General features: G+C 36.8%; 1 protein-coding gene across 1 annotated transcript; it reads right to left on the bottom strand.

The window, feature by feature from the left end:
* Positions 1 to 11198: 11198 nt before the first annotated feature.
* On the bottom strand, positions 11199 to 14650 carry LOC149014306 (V-type proton ATPase 16 kDa proteolipid subunit). The gene is made up of 3 exons (XM_089156227.1): positions 14402 to 14650; positions 13979 to 14264; positions 11199 to 11537 (listed from the first exon to the last, which is right to left on the bottom strand). The coding sequence occupies exons 1-3, from the start codon at positions 14478 to 14480 to the stop codon at positions 11405 to 11407; spliced, it is 498 nt and encodes a 165-aa protein (XP_089012353.1). The 5' UTR covers positions 14481 to 14650; the 3' UTR covers positions 11199 to 11404.

Below are 14650 nucleotides of genomic sequence, written 5' to 3'. Positions count from 1 at the left end.
CGGATAGGAATATTAATTATTTAATGTGAATAAATGTGAAAGGAGAGTAATGGGGTAAAAAAGGAAAAAAAGGAAAGAAACCATGAAGAAGCTTCATCGACCTACGTCACCTCATAACTGACGGACTCGATTTTGCCACGTAGGAATCGATTTCCTGACTTTGTGGCAGGATGGGTGAGAAAGCGGTTCATGCATCATGGATCTTGGGTTGGGTTAAAATCTGGATTTTAAGGACATGACCGGATCTTAACGGTAAGGGAATATTCACGTACTAAACGTGGTAAAGTAACAGAAAAGTCTCAACCTTTTCCCAGGGAAAGGTAATTTCTAATTTTTGTCTGTGTGTTGTGTGTGTCTGGGTAGAGCCAAACCCGGTGTTATCTGGGTAAGAAAGAGCCAAACAGGGAGATAGAAAGATCATCTCAATTTATTTTCTTTCTTTACCAGAGTATCCTGATCCGGAACCAGGAAAAGAAAAAGTGTTGTCTATAATTACTAGAATATCCTCATCTCTAACGGAGAAAATAACGAGGAATCGTTTATAATTACTAGAATATCCTCATCTGTATATCTATGATAATACACGTTCCTTACGCGCTAAGGTCATCTTAATGCATTGGAGTGTTGGACCATTAGCAACATAGCATCATGCTTCATGCCATGATGAAGGATACGTACGAGAAGATGCCCATGCTGCTAAGCTGCAAGCAATGTGGGTCCCACCTAGTTTTCATCTCAGTAAAATTGTGGACCGGTTGGTTCTATCTGATGGTTGGTTGTGCTGACATTAATCCGTGGAATTTTGCTCGCGCTTGTAGATATCTATTGAGCCGGGCTCAGAGTCATGACACGTGTCATTTTCTTTAAAGAAAGTTTTAAAATTACAAAAATATCCCTGACTACAATGAAATTTACACAATAAAGTTCAAATAACCCAATCGACCAAAATCAAGGTTAAAAGAGGCAAAAAATAAACGAAACAATCCATGAATCAGTGAAGTGACGGTTGGTGTATCTCGGGTTAGGGTTTAGACTAACAAATCTTGATTTTGGTCTGTTGGGTTATTTGGACTTTATTATGTAAATTCGATTGTTAACAGGGGTTAACTTTGTAATTTTAAAAAGTTTGTAAACCTAAAAGACCTAACTACAAAAAAAAATTCAGTCGTTGGATTAGAGGGTGATACGACGTGTCATAATGCTCAGCCTGCACAAGAGATATCTGCACAAGCGTGAACAAAAATCCATATTAAGTAAGATGATTTTCTCCTTCTATCCTAAATAAATACATACATTTTCTCCTGATTATGGAAAAAAAATATTACTTCCTTCTTTACAAGCATTTTTTTTTGTAAACAACAAATTTATTCACTACGGGCAGGGAGTGGGGAGGAACAAATGTCCACCAACCACAATGTGGAAGTCGGCCATTCTTTCGGGCCCGAAATCGAAAGAACCTTCCTGGCTAAGAGATCTGTAATTACATTAGACCTCATTTACAGGCATTGAACCATGAAAAGGTTGCCAACTTGCCTAGTATTAATATTTTGATTATTTGTATATTTTGTTCATTTCTCTTTCAAAAAATTTTGACACCAATTTTAACGGTTTTAGTTTTTAAGTGTTTAGTCCTCATTAATGATTCTAGATGTTAGGTGAGATCTTGCTCATATTTACACCTTTAAATCTTTGTCGGTTGTTTGAAGTTAATGCTCTCGTATTTTAAATTTTTGTCTTCTACTCATTGATTTTGAATCTCAACCGACATTCACATTAACTATTATAGTCTCAAGCTTGACTCTAAGATTGATGAATTGGGTCACTAGGAAAGATATGGTAAGGTGGGGCAAGTTATGCCAAGCTCAATCGAACATCTTAACCCTAACACTCTTTAACCTTTTGCTTACCCATTCCAGCTCTTAGGGTTAGCTATGGTTGCTAATTAGGGTAAGGACATGCAAGGATGGATGTTGACATTAGGACTGAAAAATGGGAGAATATTCTAACCAAAAGAGTGAAGTAGATTCCATTTCCTTAGCAGGAATATTTTGGTTGTCTAGTGTAAATAATTTAGATTATTTGTACATTTTACTCATTTTCTCTTTTAAAAATTTCAACAAAATGCTGCAAATTCTTTTCCCAACAGCGCCCCCCAACCCAACACACTGGTTTGCAGGGTAGGGCACCAAGCCTAATAGGGCGGGACAGCAGGTGGGCATCGATGGAAGGACTAAACGAACCGACACATCAAGTCGATCGAAAGTATTTAAGTCGGTCCTCTACTTTGGTTAGTGCTCTTCTCTACCTCACCGATTTAAGAGGGAAAGATTCATCTCGGATTTTTGTTGTAATTCAAATACGAGCTCCTCCAAAGTGTGGTAGAGAGACTTGAGAAGAGCACAGACCTCTATTACACGGATCTACTTATTTTCAGAATATACGAAAACCTAAGAGGATATTATGAGGGACCAAAAAGGGTGAAGTAGATTCCATTTCCTTAATAGGAATATTCTCGTCACAACTGTGTTGTACCAGCAAATTATTTTGAGGGGATTGTTGCTGTTGTGTTGCATTCATTTGCCCTTTATGAAGAGGACAACAACTTTGCACTAGAGGTCAGGAATGTCTTGTTTATGTTTGCAGCTCTTCAATTATGGTCCTTGAAAAGAAGAAGATGATGATGGTGAAGAAGAAGAAGAAGAGAAGCAATGGAAGAATGATACCCATTGAGTCTAGCTTGGATATTCCAATGCACAAAGGAATCAGATCTAGTTGGTACAGGAAACGATCCGATTCTGATCTTTTTGAGTGATTAAAGAAGATTCAGATGAAATGAATCTTCTTTCAATTTCAATTTTTCACTTTCTTGGTCAAAAATCAAACAATGGCCTCACTTTCCTTGGTTGGCGTTCTGATATGAGTGTCTAACACGGGTTGACTCATCAAGTCTCTAACTGAGGCAGGTTTACTCATTCGAGGCCAACTGAGTCAAATCTTCAACCAGGGCAGGTTTGCTGTCATAAGAGGCCATGCAATGCATGCATGCATGCATGGACCTGAGTCTTGAAAGAGGGCTTCGCAAGTCAAAGCCACAACCACCACTAAATCAAAATACGACCAGCGCCCACCATTCTCTTACGCCATTGCTTGCGTCCATTGTTAAGAGTGTTTACAGGAAATCGGATCATCACCTCGTCTGGGGAGCACTTTGTGCTCTTCGATGACTTTACCACCACAAATTCTATGGGTCCCACAAGTAAAAAATAATAATAATAATATCCTATCACCTAACCCCTTGTATTTATGGTGGTAAAGCTGTCGGGGAGCACTCCGACGAGTAGCTGATCCTGACTCAGTTTACAGACCTTGAAAATTTTGTGGGACCCACAAATAAAAAATTAATAAAAAATAAATCATATCATCCTAATTCCTAATCCTATGGACCCCTGTAATTTGTGGTCAACGGCCGTCGGAAGAGACGATCCAGACATTGTGAAACGGACCTACTTGAGGCTTACTGGAGACTCTAGATCACCTAACCATCAAGGGAATAGTATGTACTCCTCCGACACTTGTTGACCACAAAATTAGGTGGGGCCCCTGTGAGACCTATCTCTAAATTTTTTTAATTTGGGTTTCTACTAATTTTGTGGTGAAGAAACATCGAGGGAGTAAATATTGCTCCTTCGACCGGAATGTTATCTAGACTCCTTAATTATTGGTTTATATTACTGATTTATTTTGTCATAATTCAAAGATGAGTCTCTTTTCTTAATATGTGTAAGAAATTTAAATTTTTTACTACGTGTATTGTATGATGAAGAAGTGTCATGAAACGCATACTTCTCGATCCAAATTCAAGTGTCAACATAGCACAAATGACAAACCTCTTACATGACGGGTAAATGATCTGAACTCGGTTGAATCGATCCTCATTAATCCTAGGTATCTGATTCGGACTCGAATTGCTGTAGAACCGGTCAGAACCAAACTGATTTTTTTAGAGTGGACCTCACGAGTTGTCGCATCACGCTCAGGTTCGAATTATCCCACGTGATTACAAACGATTTTCCGCATAAAAGAACAAAGAAGGAAATAATGAAGGTGGGAACAACTGAACAAGAACAAGAAGAAGAAGGGTCCCTAGTTAGCTAGCTGTCTATTGCCGGATATCACGTGGGGACCACCGGATCGTGTGGATAAGATCTGCAGACAAAACAGGACATTAAAAACGTGGGACCCACATAAAAACAGGTGATCAAGATGATACATGTGCATAGGAGGCCCATCTATCCCTGCTCTGCTGCTCAGCTCAACCCAGTTGTCGAGAGAAATGAGATAGAAAATTGGTGGTTATGAGACGAGGAAAAAAGCAAATCCATTTCCCCAAAAACGTCCACGAGTTGCCACAAATACTCTAAACCGTTGGTTCTGGAATGGATTATGATTTTTCCCTCTTGGTGTCACTTGTGTGCATTATTGACAAGCTTTAACCAATGCTTTCATCAATTTTCATGTTTCGTCTTTTGTGCCAAACTTTCTTTCTGTTTTTCGGTGAAGAAAAAGAAAAACAGAAAAATCAAAATTCTTCTTAGCTATTGTGGCTTTTAACTACGAATTCAGATCACCTCACCGTCGGAGGAGCACAAAGTGCTTCTGAACCACGAAAACACAGTAGGGGCTCAGGTAAAATTTTGAGTTTTTTTAATTTTTTTTTTCATAAAGTGTTTTTAACCGTGGGCCCATTATATTTATGGTCGGGAAGCCGTAGGGGGAGCTGATCCCGATTCTTTAACTACTGTGGGATCCCTGGAATGGCCTTCCTTCCTTTCTGGCTATTACTTCTGACATGTGGGTTTTAATTCACAATCCTCATCTTTAATTCTAGGGTATTGATTGCTTCACTTATCATCTTATCATCATATCATCATATGAAGCATGATATAAGGGTAGAATGGTCATTTTATCCTTTAGTATACTTCACTTTTATATATTTGAATGATAGAGAACTTTTAACCAAAAAAAAATGATAGAGAAACAAGATGTTCTCCAGTAATCCGATAGTATATATTCGTCCAATTAAAGCTCAAAATTGATGATTTAATGTCAACATGAGATCAATCATTAGTCAAATGTCATAATTCTTGGATGATCATAAGATTGGAGTCGATCGACATTGATTAGTGGTCGAGAACAATTGATTATACTTTGATGCGTCCAAAATTTGCTCAGCCCTTAGATCACTGATGAATGACCTGCAAAACAAGATGAGATGTGGCCCAACCGTAAGGGTTGAGAGGCCACCTCCGAAAGTTAAGTCAGTTAAGGAACTGATCACAAAGCTCTGACTAGTTGTAGAGCAGAAATTTGAATACGATTATTGGGAATACGATTCAGTTACTTTCTTTGTACGTAGGTTAGGGTTTATATAGTTTCTACCTTCCAATCCCGACCATTAGATTCATTCATGCCTTATCTTGTGGCCGTCAGATCTTTCCGGTTAATCTTTCTTAACGGAGTAGTGGGTGACTTCCTTATTCACACGATCTCTTACTCTATGTGCATGGTAGTTACCATGTCCTGCACGATCGTCAACTTCCATGAGCGATAATAACCACCTCTTGATTCGTTATTCATCCTGAATTTCATGGGTTCATGCTTGCCTTCTGGACGTGCGAGGTTCCTTCCTTATCACGCTATCATTTAATCATGTTCCTTCCAACCCGATATGGTCGGGCCATTCTTGACCGGAGTCAAGGACTGAACCGAGGATGGACCCGGTTCGATCATGATTTCCCGTATCATATACATGGCCAACCCTATGAAGTCTATATTTCTTGGGACTTTTAATAATGCAAATGGGCTGATTCTGATGCTCAAGAATCAAGATAATGATAAAGCCTGTGAGAATATCAACCCCATCCATATGATATCCATCATTTATTATGGCTTCATCATCCCCATCCATATGATATCATGTGTTGATCTTTTTGATATTTTATTCTTCTCTGGTAATAAGAATTTGTGCCCACCAAATATTATTGCTAGGGCATGAGGCAGTCATAGAAGACCTTTTTTGAGTTGGATTCAAGATTTTAAGAATTGAATTCTGTTGAGATGATTTGTTCCAATCTTAAAAACTGTGCATTAGAGTTGTTGTAATCTGTTCTGTTCTGTTCAAATGCCACCAAAGATCATTATTCCAGTTACTTTTAATCCCTCATCTTAAGTATAAAATTAAAGATCAAAATTGTGCACCAAGTGTTCATAATATTTGAAATTAATTAAGTTTCATTTGTTATCCTTCTCAATTAAGATGTATATGAACATTTATAGTGCAGTCAAAGGTTTTACAAGAATAAAACATGACAACCATTAAATTAAGGGAACATAAAGCACTTAGGATGGATGGTCTTTGTCTATTGATGGAGATTTAGAGTCAATTATCTCTTTGTTCTTGAAAGTCTATTTACCATTCAATCTTCAAACCTCACAAAATTAAGAATCAAATGTCAAATAGAAGTGAATTATGAATGTGTGGTGGCCGTAAGTTGTAAGTAGGGTTTCACGTATCCAAGCGAAAGAATTGAAATTAATTGCCCAACTTGATATATCTTTTAAGGTAAATCGGTAATTGGGTATCAAAGCTAAAGTTTTTTTCCTTTTTAATTTATATGTTAAGTTGATGGTCTCAAAGAACACTTCTAGTGCGGGTAATGGGTTATTGTTAAAACGGTTCGTTCTTTTATGCTTAAAGAATTAACTACCAAGAAAAATGGCTCAAAGAATGATTTTTGCAGAACATGTAAAGAATGTTAGGTTTTGAAATAAAAACCTGATAAAATAGTCCAACAATGAAGTTTTTCAAAATCATCTCCACTCCATGCTTGCAAACGTCAAATGGATATGAAATATAAACCATTAGTGGTTGTAAGTTGTAAGTGGATTTGCATATGCAAGATTTGCAAATGGATATGAAGTTAGATTATGCAACAAGTCTTTTTGAGGTAAATGGGTACCTAAAGGCATTATTTTCTTGATAGTTAACTACTTAAAGAGCAAAAGTACAAGATGACTTACACAAATAGGTGATAATATATATTAATCTTGGGACTTTTTGGTTGAGAACTATATACTATTTTCTCTTTTCACTTTAGATTATGTCACAAAACCTAACTTAAGTTGATAAAATAAGAGAAGATAAGATTAAAAAGCCCACCTGTTCTTGAAGGAAGTGGTTTCTTAAGAAAGATAAATGAATGGATAGTTGCAATTTTGCAATTTAGAACCAATCAGGAGAAGCAGAAGAGTTTTCAAGACCTAAGATACCTAACTTGAGATCCTTACAGATGTTTCTTGTTCCACCAATGGTGTGGTTGTGGCTTCACAGTGGCCATACAGAAAAAAATTGGGTACAAACGATAAGGCACAAGCTCTCTCTCTCTCTTCAGCAAAGTTCATTTGAATTTCATAAAATGAAACTTACTAAAATCTGCACCACTCATCCTCATTTTTTGGAGAACCACAAATCTTCTAACTTACAAAAGCTCAAGTCCTTTTTTTTGGGTAGAAATAAAAGCTTTAAGATGCTTAAAAGAGTACAGAAAAATTAGTTAGTTTTGGCTTTTAGAAATGATGAGATGCTAGAATTGGAAAAAAATGATGACATTTTCTTTTCCTTTTGAATATGATAAACTGAGAAATGATGGATGAGGAACTATTAGAAGAATCATATAATCAACAAAACCAACTGGACCAACATCGATTGGTTCTGAGCTTAGTTTGTGTGGTGAACATCCTATCAGGTTAGTTATGGTGCAGAATAATCTCTTTTCATCTGTCGTCATCTTGTTATATTGCGAAATTGCTTTAGTCACGTGTTTTGACTGTCAAGCTGAATTTCAGATTGTCGGATCAGAAATTTTGGTCGAGATTTTGATTCAATGGGTCGAGTTGTTTTGCATGACGGTCATGCTCATTAAATGCGCAGGACTGAAGCAACGTCTATCATATTATGAGAGGGACTTGCTATTCAATGGAAAGTGATAAACGAGGCCTTTCAAGCTGTTTTGCCATCTAAACGTTGAGTAGATGATAAACACGAAGTTTGGGTAGACTTGCCATGCTTTGATAGTGTGTCTAATCATCAGAGGGAGCTGATCTATGAGTGCAAGGTCTATGGCTTACTGTGTATAAATGCCAAGTAATCCATTGAAATCAGAACAAGAACAAGTCGACCATTTGACACTTACACATGTTAAAGTATCAATTGTACATGGACTCCTCATCAACCAAATCAACAATTTGAAATTTAATTCTTTGTATTTGAACTCTTTAAGAGTCCACACCATCAAAACTCAAAACACTAAAATGATAAAAATTGTTTTAAATTTCAAATTCAAAAGAGTTATGTATCAACTATATGTTGTTGTGATATGGGTTCAGTAAATTCAAAGAATTCAAATTCAAACATCAAAAGAGCTTCTACTTCCTCGATAAATGTCTTAGTAGAAGGTATGATTTCCATTTGATTCTGATTTTGTTATTGAAGAGTTCATGTGCCACAGGTACTCTTAACAATACGCGAAAGTTAATTTTCTACCAAACTCAAACAATAATACTTATGATGTATACAGAAGGAAGGGAAAAGCAAAGAAATGAAAACAAAAATAGAAAAGATATAGAGGGAAAAGCTGTTGAACTAGCTTAAATGAGGAATCTTATCTCTAATTTTTATTGATAAGTTTAGCATTTCAAAACTCTCCTTCGAATAAGATAGAACCATGATAAGATTACAAATAACTGTTCTTCTACTTCGCTATCTTCACGTTGCCAGTTCCCGATAATTTTTTCCCAAAAAAAAAAAAATCCCCCCAATTTTTTTTCCCCAAAAAAAAAAAAAAAAAAAAAAAACCCCCCCCCCCTCCCCCCCCTATAAATTTCTATCTCATATTGAGACAATATCAAACTTTGCTCTCGTAATAAATATTGCTTTATTATAAATTATTCAATCTAATTTGAGAAAGAAATTGCAGTTTCTCTTGATAAGAAAGAAAATATTTATACTACTTAGAATAGCAAATACAAAGACTAATAGTGTCTAATACAGTCAATCCTTTCTTGTGTTCTATGGAAGTATTAGATGTTAGATAAGTAAAACCATTGTTGGAGTGTTGGGATCTAAACTTGCTAAGCATAATATCTTTAATACAAGTAGTTAGTTGTACTAAAAACGGGACAAAGACATGGGACAAAGTTTGTGTTTTGACGGCAAGAATATATCAAACACTTCTTTCTCATTACACCAAATCTCAAGAGTTGAAATGTTGAATATTCAAATCTCGGACTAAATCTATTCCGTCACTTTAACCAAACAAAAGTGCTTCAATGAGATCTCCCTTCCCTAGTCCTCCTGTGCTGACATACTTTATTTGTCACATTCCAAAATATTCCCACACTCCATCTTATGCTATTTAACTTTGAGTTTGAGTTATGTACTGGTGAGTGACCCAAGTTATATCTTCTCAAAGGCAAGCATGTGGTTTAGAACTCCATACTCGTGGGCTTTTGACGTCTCTTGTGTTTTGAGTTTTAGATCTTTTACCCAAATGGAGATGTTATTTTAAACTTGTGTGGGCTTGGGGTTTTGCTTATGTAAATTTTGTTGTTTAGTTCTTTCCATACATAATAACATGTAATTATAACGACAGACACCAACCACCGTGTGGATGGTTTGTCAAGACCATAATCTGAGATAAAGGAGTGGCAGAGATCATGGATAGATGTATGTGTGAGTCCTTCCGGCCACCCAGATCCTCTTGGTCCATTCAAAGGAAAGAAAGATATGCCAGATGGACTCCACACAATTGCGATGGTGCAGTGGACCTGGCTAGCACAAAGATAGCCATTAGCATATTTCTGAAACGCAGAAGAAGCTTCGCCTTGGGCCTGACCAAGCTCATCAGCCTGCTTTTGGAGTTGGTCCAGCTTTGTTAATGCTTGAACCCAAATTCAGCTTCACATTTTCCTGGGCTGAGCTTGTCATGCGATTATAATAACTTTATCCATCCCAACTTCATGGAGATGCCATCGTCGAGCCAAGGGCCACAACCATATCTTAAAATACCCAGCTCGTTAAGTTGATGTTTCTTCCAAAGAGTCAGAAAAACTACAACATTCTCTAATCTGCAACAATCATACCTATACATAGAGGAGACCAACTTATCTTTACCCAGATTTGAATTTAATAATTAAAAAAAAAAAGAGAGGGGAAATCGGTAACCTCTTTCCTTATTACACAAATATTAGTGAAGACATTTCACCAGAAATAAAATATTGATGATGACATATTTCAGAGAAGGGGTATCTAAAACACTGGAAATATGACCCTAGCTGAAGAGGAATGAAAGGTGGTTTCCACAGATTTTCCAATGAACACGAAAAAGAAAAACTTTCTTTCTTAAGGGCCTGCTTGGTTATTTGAATCTGGAGATTTCAACTCTTTGATTCATGAATCAGAGATTTATACATATTTGGTTGTAAAACATTTATAGATTCATGAAATCCAAAGGTTTCACTGCTTTGCCTAAAAACATGAATTAAACCATTCTTGGGTATTGGATGAAATCCATGGACTCCACCCTAAATATAAAATGGATGAAATTTGCAAACTCATGTGGAGTAACCAACAGAATTCTACGAACTTTGATAGATTTGAGGCTAACCAAATAGTTAATTTTTGAACCATACAACATAAATTTAAAATCCAATTTCATATACCTAAATTCATGTAACCAAACAGGCCCTACTAGCATAATCTAGTTTCCATTCAAATTAACACATTAAATAATTTCAAAGGAAAAGAATATGCAATTCAAACTCTATGTAAACGGCTAAGTGAAGCAATTGTACAGCCAAGGCTGGTTGGGGTTGGGGGTGTTGAGAAAGAAATATTGTAAAAGAAGAAAGAGATTGATCTATCTACAGTCATTGCTCGGAGTATGGCAGAAAATCAATTAGCTAGTTAAATAGGAAACATCTATTATGATTAATCGAGGAGAAAGAGGTATCACTGAGAATAGTAACAATTTACCCTAAAAAATAATAATAATAGTAAACACTAATAATAGTCATACAGGCACAATTCATCCAGAGTGAATTTCTACACCATCTATTATCTGTCTGGCAAAATACAGCAATTGATAAACGAAAACTTTCACAAACTTTATTTTGGTAAGGAATTCCTTAATTCTACCAGCAACAGTACAAAACAACCACCAAATGAAGGCAGTGAAGCAACAATGTTCAGATAAAATTTTGGGAAGACAAATGTCTTGAACTAAGCTGTGAAGAATGAGCTTCCAAATAATACAATAAATCACAGAATAATAGCATGGCTATATTCTCAGTCTGCTCTAGACTGACCAGCTCGGGAAGAAAGGATAATGCCAACAATGAGTCCATAGAGAGCCAAAGCTTCAGCAAAGATGAGGATCAGGATCATTCCAACGAAGAGTTTTGGCTGCTGTGCATTAGCTCTGCAAAACATTCAAAGGCAGCAAATTATAGAAGAGTTGTCTCTTTTTAATTCTGTTTAACAAGACAGGAACCTTTCTACATACTGCTGTGCCCAGCCCTGAAAACACATGGATCAGAAACAGCACCATCACACCCCCCCCAAAAAAAAAAAAAAAAAAAAAGGAAGGAGAAAAAGAAAAGGAAAAACCAAAATGAGAATTTTTGATACTGTACTGCTTCAAAAGGAATTATAACCTGATCTGGCATTCATGGGAATATAAATTCAACTGTTCTAATCTAACCAACTAATCCTTAGGAATAGCTCCATTATCATATTACTATTATCAATGTAGCTGAAATGAGGATGCTAAGATGGATGAGTGGCAAAACTAGGATGGATCAGATAAGAAATGATCATATTAGAGTTGGTTTGGGAGTTGCTCCCATAAGTGATAAGCTTCAGAGAAAGTCGTTTGAGGTGGCATGACCACGATCAATGGAGACCTATAAATGCTCTTATACGGAGAAGTGATATGATCCAAATTGAAGGAACTAGAAAAGCTAGGGGTAGACCTAAGATAACCTTAAGAGAAGTGGTGAGAAAGGAATGTATAGTTTAGGCCTTGTATCTAGCATGGCCTCAAACAGATTGGAAGGCAAGAATCCATGTAGCCGACCCCATTTAGTTGGGACAAGGCTTATTGTTGTTGTTGTTGTTGTTGTTGTATTATAAAAGCATGAACTCAAATAACATGACTTAATTTTACTACCAAAAATACCCTCATATATTTTTACTAATTTCCTTATATATCCTTTGACTCCTACACTTTCCAGTGAAATTCAATATTTATCATTTATTACTCTTTATTCATTTCATAGATTGTACTTAGATAAATACTTATCACAATAATTGCATTACAACAATAATTAACAAGAAATATTAAAATAACTGCAACATCGTCTTTGTAGGTTTAGTAAACAAGGTGCACCTATAAATCATTTCAACTAAGAAGATGAAATTTGTTCAAGTTTGATCTGGATAACACAATGTAAAAGTGAGCTATATAATTCATATTTGACCAGACACCAACACGTGCATTTGCACTAGTAACATAAACACGTCTAAGGAACAAAACTTTTACACACTTGTGAAATGCATGAATGGAAGAATATTACAAAAGAAAACAACCACGGGCATGCATACATGAAAAAAGCAAGATGATGTGCATGCACATATGTAATGGAGATACATTAACTCATTGGTTGTTAAAAGGTTCAGGCTAATCACCTCTCCAAATTTTAGATTTAGATTTTATTAGAATTCACCTCTCCAAATTCTCACAGCCATATGGTTCCCTTCAAGCCTTGATCCTTCTAGTTCAATTCCAGATCCATGTCTGCCTAAAACACCTCAATGCAGCTTTTGCTAATTCTTTCCATCCTGTCCTCTAATCTCTTTTACCCTTTTTCACACCAAGTTGTCAATGATGCAAAACATTGACAGCCCAATCATTACTCTCTGACCATGAAACTTAAATTCTCCAACTCCTCATAGAAAAGCCTGCAAGATAGGCATTGCATACCCGGCCGTTGTTCACTGTGAAACTTTAGATGACTAAATTGACAGCTTAATCTCCATCATTCCAATCTAAAATCTGATTGAATCCATCCCAACAGAAAACATCCCCCCCCCACCCCAAAAAAAAAAAACAGCTCTTCGAACTCTCAATGCTTCAGCAGAGAATGTTAGTCAACCCAGGGTTAGACACACAGGATTACCATGACCACATCAAAGAGAAAGATGAAGGGATTGATAGCTGCTAAAAGGTGATTATAGATCATGCCATCATCATATGAATATATATCAATGACTGGCAATCAACCTGTGAAGGCCTTGAAATAAGCAGAGGCACAAAGATAGGATATTATGCAGGTGATATCCAATATTTAATAATTAAAAACTCTGTAACAAATGCATAAAGATATTGAACCTATCTTACTTGAGCAGGCAAGACCAAAATAGTGGCCGTGACAACATGGCAATATCAAAAAGGAGGAGGATGTGAAGAAGGAGAGGAAGCAGAGAAGGGGGCAGGGGTGGAAACATCGTCAATTCCATCCTATGACTCTGCTAAGAGAGATCAGCAGTGGCAATAGCAACGAGCGATCTTGGAACTCCAAATATCCAAGTTCGATCAAAAGGGGAACAACAATAAGAAAGAAGACAAGGAAATCAAGCTAAAGATAACTAGAGAAGTGACTATATGCTTGCAATGCACAAACTCCAATTAATTCATAGCCGTAAGCAAAGTCAACGTCTTTGTATCACCATTCTTTTAACAGTTAAAAAAATAAATCAGATTTAAGAGCAGCCCAGGAAAAGAAATCCAAAAGACAATTTTGATTCACGATGAGAAAACCGAGATCCTAAAAAGGCAGAGAAATCAGGGGATAACAATACCTGACACCAGCATCACCAACGATCCCAATTGCCATACCAGCAGACAGTCCGGCAAGACCACAAGCAAGACCAGAAGAAAGGTGGGCGTAACCATCAAATAGGTAATAAGATTTGGCCTTAGGGTTTATTCCAGTACTGATGATGACGGCAATAATCAGTCCATAAATACCTAAAACTCCAGCCATAACAACCGGAACGATCGATTTCATCACAAGCTCTGGCCTCATAACACCCATAGATGCCACGCCAACACCACTCTTTGCGGTTCCATAAGCAGCTCCCATACCTGGGACAACAATCAAAAAGTCAGATCCGCATCAAGAACTCAGAGAATCACAATCTAAATTCACAAAGTGCCATCGGAAAAAGTAAAATTGAAAAGATGAAATAGCGATCAAAAGTGAGAGATAAAGATTCGCTTACATGAGAAAACTAGGGCAGCTGCAGCCCCAAGGAAACCGAAGAATGGAGCAGTTTCATCGCCGCTGAATGTAGACGACATTTTCTATGCTTGTTTTAAGTGCAGAAACTACGATGAGATCTGAGAAATATTATCTCGAAAACACTGCAGAGAGAACTGATGCAGGGCCGTTCTTCTTCTTGTTCTTCCTCCTCTACCTGTGACCCTCTCTCTCTTCTCTCCGTCGAAGCAGATTTACAATTGGAATCTTT

Source organism: Hakea prostrata, chromosome 5 (genome assembly GCF_041222555.1).
Source record: "Hakea prostrata isolate BN-2017 chromosome 5, UWA_Hpros_2, whole genome shotgun sequence".
Classification (NCBI taxonomy): domain Eukaryota; kingdom Viridiplantae; phylum Streptophyta; class Magnoliopsida; order Proteales; family Proteaceae; genus Hakea; species Hakea prostrata.
The sequence above is the reverse complement of the archived record's forward strand: the minus strand, read 5'-3'. Positions and strand labels throughout refer to the sequence as shown.

Bases quoted from the DNA above. Each gene is read 5' to 3' on its own strand.
- LOC149014306 (XM_089156227.1), bottom strand. From the start codon at position 14,480: ATGTCGTCTACATTCAGCGGCGATGAAACTGCTCCATTCTTCGGTTTC. The intron at 14,265-14,401 runs GTAAGCGAATCT...TTGTTGTCCCAG, and splicing joins AGCTGCCCTAGTTTTCTCAT to GTATGGGAGCTGCTTATGGA. The intron at 11,538-13,978 runs GTATTGTTATCC...AATGTTTTGCAG, and splicing joins GTTGGTGATGCTGGTGTCAG to AGCTAATGCACAGCAGCCAA.